Here is a 14,762-nt window from a genome sequence, read left to right on the forward strand (position 1 = left end):
AACAGTGTGTATCGTGATTCTCTGTGACTATGTCTTATTTGTCAAGGGTTACCATACAGTGGACTCAGTGTTGCGGGGGCAAGTCCGTGTGGGGCGCTCATAAGCACAAACACAATAAAATATGATGACGTCCTTGCTTTGGTAAAGCTATGGTAGCGATGCGAGTTGCCGCTCTTTTCGGCTTTTTGGCATTGGTTTTATCCAGCAAGAACCCAAAAGGCGCATTTCCACCCTTTAATTCAATACCCTCGGCTAGAGTTGATACGAAAGCTGGCCAAGGCTCTCTTCTTCACCGCGTCCTTTTTCCTGGGCTTGTTCTTTCAGACCTCAAGTCACCTGACTGTCCTCTCACAAAGCCACCACCATTCCGTGCTGCCGGGCTCTAGCCCTTGTCCCTTTGTTTCTGGCCCGAGCCGTGGCTCCAGCAAGACCCGCGGGTCGTGCGCGCGTGCGTGGGCGTGCGTGCATGTGTTTCTGTGTGTGTGCGCCCACCCGGCCAGCTTGTACTTACGTAGTTCGAGGCCAGGTCCGGGTGCAGATAGTCAATCCCTGTGAAAAGAACACCACAGGATGGAAAGTTAATACCGGCCACTGTGTCCCCAGGGAAGTTGCTCAAGAAGGCACCCTCCTTATGGGGCTGGCGGGCTGAGCACGTGCGCCTCAGGCCTGGCCTTGGGTTTCCATTCCCGAGTGAGGGTGGGCCGCACCTCCTGAGTGGAGCATCAGCTGCCACCAGACGCGTCAGAGGAGTGAAGCCAGTTAGAGCTGGGGCCCCAGGATAAGACTTTTTTTTTTTTTTTTAAGATTTTATTTATTTATTTGACAGAGAGAGACAGTCAGCGAGAGAGGGAACACAAGCAGGGGGAGCGGGAGAGGAAGAAGCAGGCTCCCAGCAGAGGAGCCTGATGGCGGCTGTATCCCATAACACTGGGATCACTCCCTGAGCCGAAGGCAGACGCTTAACAACTGAGTCCCCCAGGCGCCCCCCAGGATAAGACTTCTGACATGCATGTCCGCATCAAGGGGCTTAGTGGCTGCAAGATGGATGGCTCATCAGAGCAGTGATCAAAGATTTGTGGAAATCCTGACATTTTCAAAGCATCAACTGGCATTTCTTCCGAAATGAAACTGGCCCGAGGGAGGAAAAACGATTATTATTTAACAGGGTACAGACAGCAATGGATCAGGGCAGTGTTCTGTGGCATGGAATAATAAGAAGAAAATGACTGAGGGGAGAGGCAATTTTGCAGTGGGCAAATGGTTTCCCGTGAAGTGTCCTGGGTGAGAGCTGATGCTTGTCCCTACAGAATATGGCTTTCCAGGAAGACTGCGACCTCCAGCCTCCCTGCAGGAGCCATGTGCTTTCTCGTGGATGTGACCCGTCTTGTTGCCCAAGAGTCCTTGTAGCGGTAGAGTTCGGAGCAGCACTGCATTCCACTGCCCGTCAGGCCTCAGAAAGCACTGCGAAAGCTCTCAGCCAGGGGTGCAGAGCCATATAACCTTTGCAGCACCCAGTCCTTTGCAAAACTTGCATCTCCTGGTGTCGTGGTCACGAGCGAAGGTTTTGGAGTCAAAGACACGAGTTTGAATCCCAACCCTGCGGCCACCTAGCTGCATGACTTCCGGCGAGGTGCTTGGCCTCTCTGGGCTTGGTTTCTTCTCCATCAAGTGGTGTGAGCAGTGAGGTGCGCTTAGCTCAGTGGCATTTAATAGCTGTATTAGATTTGCCATGTTCAAAAGCTAGAGGCATCATTCAGTCCCTCTGATAGGTGGCATCTTCCCTGCGAGCACCCTAAGGCCTGGCAGCAGATACAGCTTTGCCCCGCAAAAAAGAACTAGTATCGGGATGTTTCTTTTGGAAAAAAAAATTTTTGCTTTGTTTTTTCTGGTTACACAAGAAATTTCTGGACGGGGAGTCATTGTTCTATAGAACATACATTACATTTAGCTGCTCATATGTTGACATGCAAAGCGGGTCAAATGCTGCCATTCGTGGCTGCTCTCTGTAGTTTGGGAGAGTACAGCCTGTCACTTCCCATCCACGACCCTCCTCCCCCTCCTCCCCCACGCCCCCTCCCAAGGACTGTGGAAGGATGGGGGTCAGAAGATTCAAGGACTAGTATTTTTAAAGGTTGCCGGCCCTTGTCCTGGATCCTAATACGGAAATGGTCCATTTCAGCTGTGGGATGGGTTGGGGACGAACAGAGCCTACGGAGACCAGCAGGTCCAGTTCTGTTCTAGATTCAGACACTGGAATAATGTGAGGCTTCAGCCAAGCAACTTCATCTTCCTGAGCCTCAGTTTCCTTATCTTTGAAATGGGGATATTATTTACCTTGTAAAGCAGTGTTCAAGACGAGGGCCAGTTCATCAAGAGTGTTTGGCTCGTAGTGAACACTTGACAAGTTACGTTTATTACCGTCGCCACCGGCAGCGCCATCTACCACATCGTCGGAGGCATGTGGATAATGCGGGACAGCGGAAACATCGTCAAAAATCTACTGGGTCTTAGAATGTCGTGTTGACATTAAATTGTTGTATGTATTTGTTGAAATTGGTTACATTTTGTGAACTCAGTGTTGGGCAAAACATTTTGTAACATATAGATAAGCTAAAAACACACTCACAGTGGGCACACAGAGAATATATATATATATATATATTTTTTTTTCTAGCAGGGAGTCAATTTATTTTTTGGCATAATTATACTTCTTAAGTTTATTCATCTTTTTAGTCATCTCTACAGCCAGCGTGGGCCTTGAACTCACAACCCTGAGATCAAGAGTCACGGGCTGTGCTGACTGAGCCAGCCAGGCGCCCTGGCACGATCATCCTTCTATTCCTGTTTGTGGTGTGTAAGATCATCGTGCGTATATATACATACCTAAGCCTCGGGAAAGCCAGGTACAAGCCACCTGCCCAGACACTCTAAGGCAGGAACATCCAACACACACAATCTCAGGTGACACCACCCCCCCACCCGCACTCCCCTCCCCCACCCCACAGCAAATCAAGCTGACTCTAGACCCCTGGCTATATCCCCCGAGAGGGTGCACCGTTCCTAGTACTGCAATGCCAGGTTGATGTGCGGAGTGGATGGAACAAACTCCTAGTCCATGCAGGGAAACAGCTGTTAGAAGATGACCCCGTGTTCTGATAGTGCCCGTTGTCTGGGAGAGAAATTTTCTGAGAAGTAGTAGTCTATCCTCTGCGAAGGGAAAATACCAAGGCAAAGAGATAATTTGAGACCTGAAGGAAATTAAAATTAAAACAGGATAAATTTAGTCCAATTAAAATAAAGGATCTTTAATTAGTTTAAGGGGAAGACTGAGTCTTAAGTTGGGACAGACGCAGACTTTGGTCTGAGAAAGAAGAGATTTTTGATAGAACCATGGGGAATGACAGACATGATTCAAAAAATGTAATGAACTAAAGCCTGAAATTAATGGCCTGTTAATTAAATAATATTTTAATGTTTTTGTATATTTGGTTATCTTTTGAGGTGGGGTGTACCAAATACAGTTTCTCAATCAGCTTATTTATTTTTTAATTCTTGTATTATTAATGTATTCATTTTAATTTTGCACTCATTGGGTTATTTTCAGCAGTGAACGCCAGGCACTATGCAGGTCCTGGAAAAATAGACTATTTAGACACAGAACCTGAGCTGTTCAGCTACCTACGGCTCCCAGTCTGCAGGGGGGACCAACTCATCACCAGCCAATCATAACACAATGTGGTTTGCAGATGACAATTACTTGGTTATAGTTTACATTAGTATCCTATCATCAGTTTGAGTGTTTTCAGAAAGTCTAATCTGCAATAGTCCAAATTCTCAGGAAACTCTGATGGTTCTGGAGACCTCAAAGAATTAGGAGCTCCATGTACCAATTCTTAGTTATCATGTTAGTAATTCAGTTGAGATGTATAGCAATGCCACACACCTTCTTTGGAAGTAGGTCTATTCTCCCATCTTCAATCTGACTGGGCTATGACTGCTTCTACCAATGAGATGTTGCATGACTTTCAAGGCTAGGTCAGAAAAGGCCAGGCATCTTCCACCTGTTCCCTTTGGACACTTGTCCACTTGAGAAGGGGGGAGGGGAAGTCAACTGCCATGGGAGAAGCCCACAAGTGGCCCTCGGTATGAAAGGCTCAGCTGAGCTGTAGCAGCCAACATCAATGGACAGCCATGGGAATGAGCTGTGGATGTCCACCCCAGTTGAACCTTCAGATGACTATAGCCCAGCCAACATTCTGCCCTCAACTGCATGGGAAACCTCAAATGAGAAGTGCCCAGACTGGCTCTTTCTGAGTTCACGTGCCACAAAATTATGAGCAAAATAAATAGTTACTATAAGCTGCTAAGGGTTGGAGTCATTTGTTATACAGTAATGATACCTGGAACAGATTCCACACGAGTCCTTTTGAGACTGGTGAAGCCCAGGTTAAGAGAGAAAACATTGCTTTTCAATATGATGCAGACTTCTAAGTCTCTTGGGAGGATGCAGCTGACTGCCTGGTCCTTAAGCTTGAACCTCCACTTGCAAGGATGAGATCCCATTCACAAAGACCTACCAGGGAGGCAGAGCCAAGGGGTGGGCTTCAAGCACTGAAGATGGTGGTTAAGATCAGTTTGAGTAGTTTCTTGCCTCCCTCACCTTGGCTTCTTCATCTGCAACATGTGGATAATAGCACCAATCTTAGAGAATAATTGTGACTGTTTCTAAATTTTTAGGCAGTGCCTAGTATATAGTGAATACTCAAGAAATGTTAGTTGCTTTTTTTTAAAAAGATTTTATTTATTTATTTGTCAGAGAGAGAATGCGAGAGAGTGAGCAGAAGCAGGAGGAATGGCAGGCAGAGGGAGAAGCAGGCTCCCCACTGAGCAAGAAGCCTGATGTGGGATTCGATCCCAGGACCCTGGGATCGTGACCTGAGCTGGAAGCAGACGCTTAGCCGACTGAGCCCAGATGTCCCAAGAAATGTTCATTTTTATTGTTACTTCAGCTTGAAGCTCTTTCTGACCCTACCTCCCTGGCCTTCAGTCTTACTTCCTTGGCGCCATCTGATTTTGGCTAAAGTCCTTGACTCATGCCTTCACTGACCATCTTTGACCTTGATAGCCTGCACCTGTCCAGAGTCGTGCCTGTGCTGGGTGGCTCCTACCCATCTCTGTGTTTTGTTGGCCACATCCTGTTTTCCAGTTCAAGTTCCCAACACCCAACAACTCTATTTGCAATGGAAGGGGTGAATTGTTATCATTAAGTGGGGTCCTTGCTGACATCTCCATGCCTTAAGCAAACCCTTAAGAAATGCTTTCTGCCCCTGTGGGCAACAGCTAACCATGGAGGTACTCTCCTTCTGATGTGTAGTGTGTGGAAATGACATTAAGTGGCACCTACACGAAAGCAGCTGACATTTACTGAGCACATATTGATTCATTGGATCTAGCAGAGAGGATGCTGGTCCAGTTCTGAGTTGTGCAACCAGAGAGCATGAATGGCTATTACAACAAGGCTGTCTATAGATTGATTCTCCCACATGCAGATAATCAGATTATTTCCTGTAGAGGCCAGTTAAAGAGAGCCAACGATTAGGAAATATGACATTGTTTTTGCTCTTAGGTATGAAGGTCATATCTGTGTGTGTCTTTACTTTGTTTCGGGAGGACATCTTGCTGAGCGAATATCTGGGGAACAACACCACACCATCTACTGGTGCTCCCAGCCTCACCATCGCACTTCCCACTCTAGGTGTTAGGGCAGAGAGGCCTAATGACACGGTGTGAGGCTGCTGAGCATTGTCCCTGTTGTGTGGGAGGCCGCTCGTGTCCCAAGTGTGCTCATCTTGCCGTTCAACAGAGGATTTGGAGAGTGGCTTGGTAGTTCTTCTCTTCTTTCAGTTATCACAGCGAGTAAGCCTGTGCTGAATTGCAGCCAGCCACAAATCCTTTGTTTAACTCCACACCAGGACGTGGAGCCTATTCCTCCTAACCCTGGAATCTGGCCCTGAGACCATTCGTTCAATCAAAGTGGCTGAGCGATGCTTGCTCGTTCTATGTCTGGCCCATAGGAGGAGTGGCAGCTTCTGCTTCTTGTCCCTTAGAATGACAGTTCTTGGGAACCCCCAAGCCATTTGTAAGAAATCCAGCCACCTTGCTGGGGAGACCACATGGAGAGGAGAAGGCCTGGGACTCCATGGAGTGGGAGGGAGGCCGAGCTGTTGTGGCATCCCAGTTCAGTCTGCAGTTGACACTGGCCCCAGCTGCACTCTGACTCCAACACCATGAGAGATCCCAGAGAGACCAACAGTAGAACTTTCCAGCCGAGCCTGGTCAACCCACAGAACGGTGAGAGATAACAACATGGTGGTTGTATTAAGCCACACAATTTTGGGGTAGTTTGTTCTGCAGGAGTAGATCACCAAAACAGTGGAGGAGTTGGGCGTTTAAATTGGGGGGGGTCAGAGAGTTTGGTTTTGGGGGGATGCCCAAAGACCACTAGATCAGAAGAAATAATATCAAAGAAGAAACTCTGCTGAGACTTTCTTTCTGAAGGGCTTGGCTTCTCAAGCCAGGAAAGGTGGGTCAGAGTCAGGGATCATCCTCCCCTTTTCCCTTTTTGGAAGGGTTGATACACAGTCAGTCGGGGGCGGTTCAGTTAAAGAATCCAGAAATAGGCATCACGGGCTGTTGGGTTTCCTAAAAGCAGTATGTCTTTCTGTGGCCAGTTTCAGGGTGCTCCTCTAATCCCCCAGATGCTGTGTGATTACAATATATCCTAGGCAGATTCTCCCCAAACGTAGCTACATCTTTCTCCCGGGTGAGCTGGTCTCAGCCACGTTGGTTTCCAAACCAAAGCATCAGGAAGGAAGAAACGGTTATAAGCTCCCAAGATCCATGGTACACACACGCTTTCTCCTGCAGAGCTCCTTTCTTCTTGCAAAAGCCCTCGACCACTGGAGCAAGCTTTTACATTCACTTCAAAACATCTCCCACATCAGAAAACATGGGGGCCTTGTTTTTATGTGGATATTTAATGAGCCCACACAAAAGACAGCACCAGTTTTAAGCATGCTGGCTTCCTTTGTTTCACCATCAATTCGGCTTCAAAAGCTTGCTTTGGAGAGCACAGTGTTCTTTGAGGATCTTCAGAAGCGAAAGGCTCCATTGTTTCATCTCTCACACAACGGCTTTATGTAAAATTGCATCAATCCTCCTCCGTGGAGCTTTTCCTGGGGCATCCACACGGCTGATGAAGGGCAAGAGGACCTGCCCAGTGAGAGGACCACAGGGCAGAGATTGTCCAGAATCTTGGCAGAACCAAGGACGTGTGTAGTTAGAAAAACCCCAGTGCATCCATTGGTTTTTGTATCACAAACTATAGAAAATAGAGCTCTACTAAATCTTTGTCTGGCAGGCATGTGGGGTAGAATAACATATTATAGGGGGCATGTGTAAGAAAAGGTTATCAAGATCTGCTTTACCAGGGTTCATCCTGAACGTAGCAATAAAGTCAAAATGTCTCCCAACTCCCAACCTGTTACCAAAAAGCTATTTCATGGGTGCAGAGCCATACTGTCTAATAGAACTTTCTGTGATGATAGAAACGAGTTGAATTGAATTTCCGCAGCCACTAACCCCTTGTGGTTATTGAGAACTTGAAACAAAGCTAGTGTGATTGAGGAACTGAAGTTTTAATTCTATTTAGCTTTAGTTAATTAAAACTTCAGTGTAAATAGCCACATACGGCTAGTCTCTACTCCACTGGGCAGTGTGGATCTGGAGGAGTAGATGGTAAATTCCAACAGGTTTAAGGTAAGGTCCAAGCAGTGGCCCAATAAGAAATGACTGTTCCGTGATGGCCAATCTTCCTTTGTTCATTTTTTTTTTTTTGGCTTTTTAGTTTATTAATCCGATCAATATTTATTAAGAGCATCCTCAAGTTTGAGGACCACTGATCTGGAGGAAGGGGAGGATTTTGCCACAGTATAGATGATGGTCGTGTCCAGCAGGTGGCTATTTTGCCTCTGATTAGCATCTCCAGAACAATGCCTCTTATATTCCAAAGGCATGCAAAGACGCACTTGCTTCAAATGGTGTGAAGGCATTGAGATACTCACCATCATCCATAATTCCGATGGTAACACCTTTCCCTGTGTATCCCAGCTCCCAGGCTTCTGCCACGTTCAAATCAAGGCCAGGAGTGCCGTCAGCTTGTCCGGTATTGATCTGGTTCAGGAATTCCAAAGCAAAGAATCCACTTAGTCTGGTGCAGTAACACACCTGTCTAAATGTTTGCACCTGCTATTCCAGGGCCGGAGGCCACGTCTTCCATGAGACAATACTCCTGAGTGTTTCCCCATCCATCTCTTCTAGACTTCTCCCTCTGTTTTGTGATATACACGATGGATGTTTCTGTGACCAGATTGTTGCCTTTAAACTCCTTAAAGCTGCCATTTGCAAGAAACCCTCCCCAGTTTTGAATTAAATGCTCACTCTTGGAGTCTCTATTTGTACCTCATGTTTTTGAATTTAGCACATATTGTCTTGGATCATTCTTATTTGAATGAGATTTCCTCCCTCAATAGCAGTATGCTTTGCAAGAGGGAGCATGTCCTACTTATCTTTGTAATTTCAGTGCTTACCACACTAGATCTCGTGTAAAAATATCTGATGCACTAAATCAAAGAGAGCTGTCTCACTTTCAGGGCTGTTCTAATGCAAAAAAAAAAAAAAAGCCTTTTCCCTAAAAAAATTCAACAAAGGAAAACAAGGAAATTCCCTGTAAATATGTTCGCTACCCTCTTTTTAGGCATCTTTGTCCTGTGCAGATTTTCTCAAAGATGAGTTGTAAAAGCAGTGAAGTCAGAGCTCGTACTGGCAGAAGCCTGAGGTGACCTGTTGGCTATTACTACTGTTGCTAAAACACTGTGTGAATGCCATCGGTGCTCTTTGTAAAAGTGATTGCTCTTCCTCCCTCCAGGCACACGTTAAGCTGACACCTCTCCATCACCTAGGAAGTTAGTAGGATGCCCACGTGACTGGTTTGGGCCAACAGAATGTGGGCTCATAAGCCCGTTTGTCACATCCAGGTAGAAGCCCTAGACACCAGGTGTGACCTGCCCCTTCCCCTTGTTGAGGTGCTCAAGAAAGCAGTGGTCAGGATGGAGCTGGGATGGAGCCTGGGTCCCTGAGGGACTATGAAACATTGGACATCTAGCGTGAGTGAGAAAAAGCTTAGATTTGTTACCAGGGTGATTTGGGTGTTGGTTGTGATTGCAAGAGTTGTAGTCTAACCTGATTAACACACATAAGCTCCTTTCAGTTGCCCGGATCAGATTTGTAGGATTCCGCCCCAAAAAGCAAAGGGCATGTTTAAGCTCTGAAGACCGGAGAGGGAAGTTGTGATGCATTCCTATAAATGTCTCAGTCCACAGGGCTATAATAGAGTGTTCTCTCTTGCTCATCACCTTTTAATCTTAAATAAGGGAAAGCATCACTCACAGTTTTAAATCAATCACTCCTTTTCCCTCAAGAAGCCCTGCAGTTAGGATTGGTATAGAGGTTTTGGGTCTCTTTTAAATAGAACCCAACCTGTCCAAGTGGATCATGAAGGACTGCTGGTGAGCCAGATAACATTCACTTCACTGGACAGATTGGGTTTCTGGGCCTTGAATCTTGCACCAGGAAAGCCCCATCGATGTGATTTCCTGCCATTATTTTAAGAAGTGCAACGGATGCTGCTTCTGTTGCTTTGGTCTTTGAGCTCTCTTGCTCGTCCCTTGCGAAGTTGCCTGATTCTTTCTCTTATGCCTGGGGTTTCATTATGTCTTCCCATCTCTCTGCCTGTTGAGACCCTTGGATTACTCCCCCCAGATCCTTGACTCAACTTCTACATGATTTTGCAAGTCTTCCCTCATGCATCAGTGTGCTTTTTCGGAGTCTGGGGCAATCTGATCAGCATTTGGTATTTGCTTTGACCCTAAGAGATCACGGCTATTTAGCAGTTCCAGAAGGAAGCAGATTAGAGAACATGACGCATGGGTGCTGATAGAAAATCAATACATATCAAAGGGACAGAGAGGTTCATGGAATCAGATGCTGGCTGACATCCCACAGAAAAACGAGGAAATAGAAATGCATTTTTTTTACCCGAAGTCTCAAGATGAGAAATGGTAGGAATAATACAGACGTGCTTACCAGATACCACTGCTTTGTAAAAAGAGGATCATTCATGTTGATATCAATCTCGTTGATGTCTCTATACCCCCGCTTCTTTCTGTCAAATCCTTCTTGCTGCAAGGCCATCTTTACCTGGAATGACAATATTGGCATATGACCTGAATATCCACTGGAACACCTTCTTCTGGAATTCATTTCTATGAATTCAAATTCCGTGTGTACACAGGTGTTTTTTTTTCCTCTATGGAAGCCAAGTTCATCTCATGTACATGCTACACTCTATGATTCTTTTCTGAAAGCATTTGCTTCTGCCTGTGCTGAACAAATTGGCCTTGGTGATGGCTCAAAGTGAGTTTCCTTAAAATGAGAATTTGATAGAGAAAAGTACTCTCAAGGAAGATAAGGGTGTAGGGGTGGTTAGGGGAAATAAAACAATGCAATGCTTCTATTAAGTAAAGAAGATTGATGTGGATTCAGGGAGGGAGAAAGAGTGGCAATGGCAGGGGTCATTTTTCGGAGGGCTTTCCAGCCTTTACATTTGTTGAGAGGATTGTGCTATCACGTTTGGGAATCAGCCAAAACGGAAATCAAATCAAACCAAACCAAAACCCAAACCCAAACCAAAAGAACACCTGCCTGGAGAGCCAGCCAGTTCATAGCAAAGCTCTGGAAAGTGAGAGAGGGATCTTCGAAAAGAAAGGGTTGTCCTGGCAATGACAGCGCTTCAATTTTTGGAAAGTCAGACAGAACCCCAAGCCCTTGGATGAAATGAAACTTAGGAGCCGAATTGTTGAAGCAGACTCCTGGCAACAGTTAGACTTCATCCCATTCATGAAATTTTCTTCACTTGGGCAATCATGAATTTATCATCCAGGGGCTGTGGCTCGTCTCTGAACATCTAAAACTCAGGAACTATGCAAATGTAGAGAAGGGTGTGCACTGCATACTGAATTTTCTTTTTTTAGTTCTTCTTTTTTTCTTTTTTGTTAGAGAGAATGAGGAGAGAGAGAGAGAGTGAGCGAGCATGGGGGTGAGGAGGTAGGGGCAGAGGGAGAGTGAGAGAGAACCTTAAGCAGGCTCCATACCCAGTGCAGGGCTTTATTCCGGGCTTGATCTCACAACCCTGAGATCATGACCTGAGCCAAAATCAAGAGTTGGACGCTTAAAGGACTGAGACACCCAGGTGCTCCTGATTTTTTTAAATGATATTTTGCTCCCCAACATTCATTTCTTCTTTTCCCAAGTATCCCCAGTGCATTTGGGGGATTCCCTGGAGTCTGCTAGGTTCCGTGTTGGTGGGAATGAAATTTGAGACACCTATCTGCAAAGAAACCGCAGGTTGTCTCTGCCTCAGAGGTGCCTAGGTGGCTATGGATTTGAATCCTGGGAAAGGGATGTGAGCGCAGAAGGCTATTTATCTTAGAGGCTCACTCACCAGACTCACTTTGTAAAAGGTCCTTGGGACAGTTCCACGGGCCAGTCCTGGAGCCCCCCACGCCCCCCAAGACCAATCCTTCAGCATCGCACTGATTGTGAGCTCCCTACACCATTCCAAGAAATTCGCTTTTGCCTAAGTAATCCAGAATCCATTTGTGTTGCTTGCATTGAGAACTCTGATACGGGAGCGGAGAAGTCAAGAGGATCCAACTCAACAGTGATGGCAGGGAGGGAAGAATGAAGAGACCGCAGATGTGGCTGGAAACCTCCCCTGGAGTGGGCAGGAACGCTGTGGGAGAGTGGTTCCTTACTTCCCTCTACACACTGACACAGGCAGACCGGGGGCTCATGTGCCAGAAAAACTCGAATTCTAAGCAAAAACTCCAGATGTGTCGAAAAGAAGTGGTATTTGCTTTGTTCTTTGGAGGTATTCCAACAACAGGCATTCACTGGGGCACGTAGCAAATATCTGGGAGCATGGGATGGATGGAGAGTTTTAGAATGGCAAAAATGTAGACACGACTAGTGCCCACCAAATGGAGATAAATTATGATTCAAATATTCATATATATACATGCATATGGTATGTAATATATATGTGTATATACGCATGTATAGATATACACATCTGTCTTCTGTATACACATGCACAGATATATACACATATCTATCTTCTGAGAAGCAGATGGCAAGATGAGATAAAATGTGCAAGGCTTTTATTAGAAGAGAAAATGCGAGAAACTGCTGTGTAAGCTTGACCCTGTAAAGGAGAGAGCGAACAAGGTTGGGCCAAACTGTCCTCAACGGCTCCGGAGTGTAAGGAAGTTTTGGCAGGTCTCTTGGGGATCCAAAGTCGGCTGTCAGAAGAACCCTGTGTCTCCCAGCGACGAGCCTGCCTCGGTGCCCCTGCTGTGCTCAGTCACTGGCTAGAGCCGCCTAGGAAGCATGGCCTCTTGCCAACACAGTGACAGATTTCAGAGCACAGCAGCTGGGGTCCTTGGTCAATGACTCTCCCGGAAGTCAGAGGTGTGCGTTGCGTGTTCTGACAGCTGCTGCAGAACAGACAAACAGCTCGATCTAGACACATACACACCCATACGTGAAGACCCACAGCACACCCCTCTTAAAACTTCTCTTTTACTTGGGAAGCAAGTATTCAAGGCAGAGCAGTCTGTCACTTTCACTTGGGAAGGCGCCTGAATTCGGCCATCGCATCTTCCCCTAGTGATCCCGATCAAGACCCTTATCCACACTGCTCATGGATGATAAGTAAGCCTCCGTTGGCTTCCACTGAGGGATTCCCATCATATTGGATTCGTTGTCAGGACAGACTTTGCTGAAGCAACACCGTTCCTTCGCAAGGGTCTTGGCTAAGCAAGAGCAGGGGCCTGTGGATGCTTGAGAACCCTCTGTGCCCACTTCTCAGCAGTGTGAGAACAAGAAGACTCACACTGGATTTCATCTTCTTAGATAACAGTGCAGGAATGGCTATGACAATAGCACTCCAAACTCAATTAGCCTGAGTGCAGTCTAATGAAAAGACTTTAAAGTCATTTCCATAAAATTAATTTTTAATTCCATAAATTAGGTTTTAATGGAGACCGGCGATGCTTTGGAATGCTGCTCTCTCTCGCCGTCAGCCCTCCTTGCAACCCAGAAGTGCTGAGGCATGATGTAGGTGTCTGTACTCTTGTCATCTAGTGTTACTAAAAAATTAAAAATCCTAAGACTGCAGGCCTGTCTGAGCCTTTCGGTTTATCTTCATGTCCTTAATGAAGATCACAGTGACAATTCCAAGAGAGAGAACACCTTTTAAACATATATTTTTACTTGTTACACACAAATAACTGGAGAATAGTTCCCCCCCCCCCAATGATACCATGGAATACCATAAATTACTTTCATCTTTCTGGGTTCTTCTTCAATGCTAATTTGCATTTAAACCTAATTTTTACATAAAAGTAATTGAACTATAGACAAAATTATGAATTCTTTCTTCACTAAGTATCCTACCTTAGGAATTTTAATGTGCTGCTCTATGGCTCTCGTAACTTAATTTTTAATAGCAGCCTGAATATCCCATGGAATAACGTACCATAATTTACCCAATGACTTCCCTCTTATTGGTCATTTGGATTGTTTTCTCTTATAAATGAAATTGCCATTAGCAGAAAGATAAGATTATAAACTATTTTTAAAGATCTCTGGAGAAGACTTCAGCGTTATAATCCTATGTGTGATAAAACTCTTAATAACAGAGAACTATTTCCCAGTGTCCAAATCCCTTCCTCACATTATAACTAAAAGGTCACTTTAATTCTCTCTTCCTCCTCTGAATTGTAACCTTTCACACACGATACCTTTCATTACCACTTCAAAGTGGCGTCAATGCCATGCAACTTAACCATAGCTTCTTGCCTTCTCGAAAAATAATGTACAGTTAGCTTAGTTATTTCATTTTAGACTGCTCACCCAAGTTGGTTTATTGACCTAAACATTTGTATAAAGAAAAAAAATAAGAAAGCATGAATGTTTGTTACTGGGAATTATTTTATTAGAAACAAACGGATATTCTGCAATTCTGGTTCAACTTTTAAATCTTAGTTTGACGCATGTACATGGAACAAATTTTACTCAAGAGACTCCCCCACACTTTCTTCCCTCTTGTAGTCTTTCCAATTAAGAATTTTCAGTCAACGAGTGTTTTTGTGCATCTACAATGTACCAGTTTCAGACCATTCTAGACCGAGGCAGACACTATCCCTGCACATTTGCATTCTATTTTACAAGTTTCATTAACAAGGTACTTTCACTACAAAGAATCTTCTCAACAAGACTGTGGAGGCTATGTTTACAGTTGAGGCAAGGAGGTTTAGCGGCCATTGTTCAGCAGTGGAAAACATGGCGGAGTCACACAGGCTGACCAATTCTAAATGCTGTGCACTTTCCACTAAGCCACATTACCCCTCCCTAAGGCACAGAACACAGTCAACCTTCCAGTATCTGGGACAGCTTAACTGTGAATGTAACTCTCCAAGGATCAGGGCCTGGATCACTTCCTGCTGGGCTGATAATTAAACAGCTGCTAATTAGCATGGAGTGTGTGGGGCAGGGAGAAGGGCCAGGAGAAAGAGGAGCAA

At 45.4% G+C, this 14,762-nt stretch overlaps 1 protein-coding gene across 2 annotated transcripts in view; it reads right to left on the reverse strand.

Annotated features, from left to right (window-relative positions):
* PCSK2 (proprotein convertase subtilisin/kexin type 2) overlaps positions 1-14,762 on the reverse strand; it is a 253,195-nt gene that overhangs the window by 110,789 nt on the left and 127,644 nt on the right. For both annotated transcript variants that reach the window (XM_008710012.2, XM_008710011.2), the window contains 3 exons: positions 10,204-10,317; positions 8,124-8,232; positions 512-549 (listed from right to left, as the gene is read on the reverse strand). In XM_008710012.2, the coding sequence (XP_008708234.2) occupies positions 512-549; positions 8,124-8,232; positions 10,204-10,317 (261 nt within the window). The remainder of the gene's footprint in view (positions 1-511; positions 550-8,123; positions 8,233-10,203; positions 10,318-14,762) is intronic.

This window comes from Ursus maritimus, unplaced genomic scaffold, assembly GCF_017311325.1.
Source record: "Ursus maritimus isolate PB19 unplaced genomic scaffold, ASM1731132v1 scaffold_22, whole genome shotgun sequence".
Taxonomy (NCBI): Eukaryota; Metazoa; Chordata; class Mammalia; order Carnivora; family Ursidae; genus Ursus; species Ursus maritimus.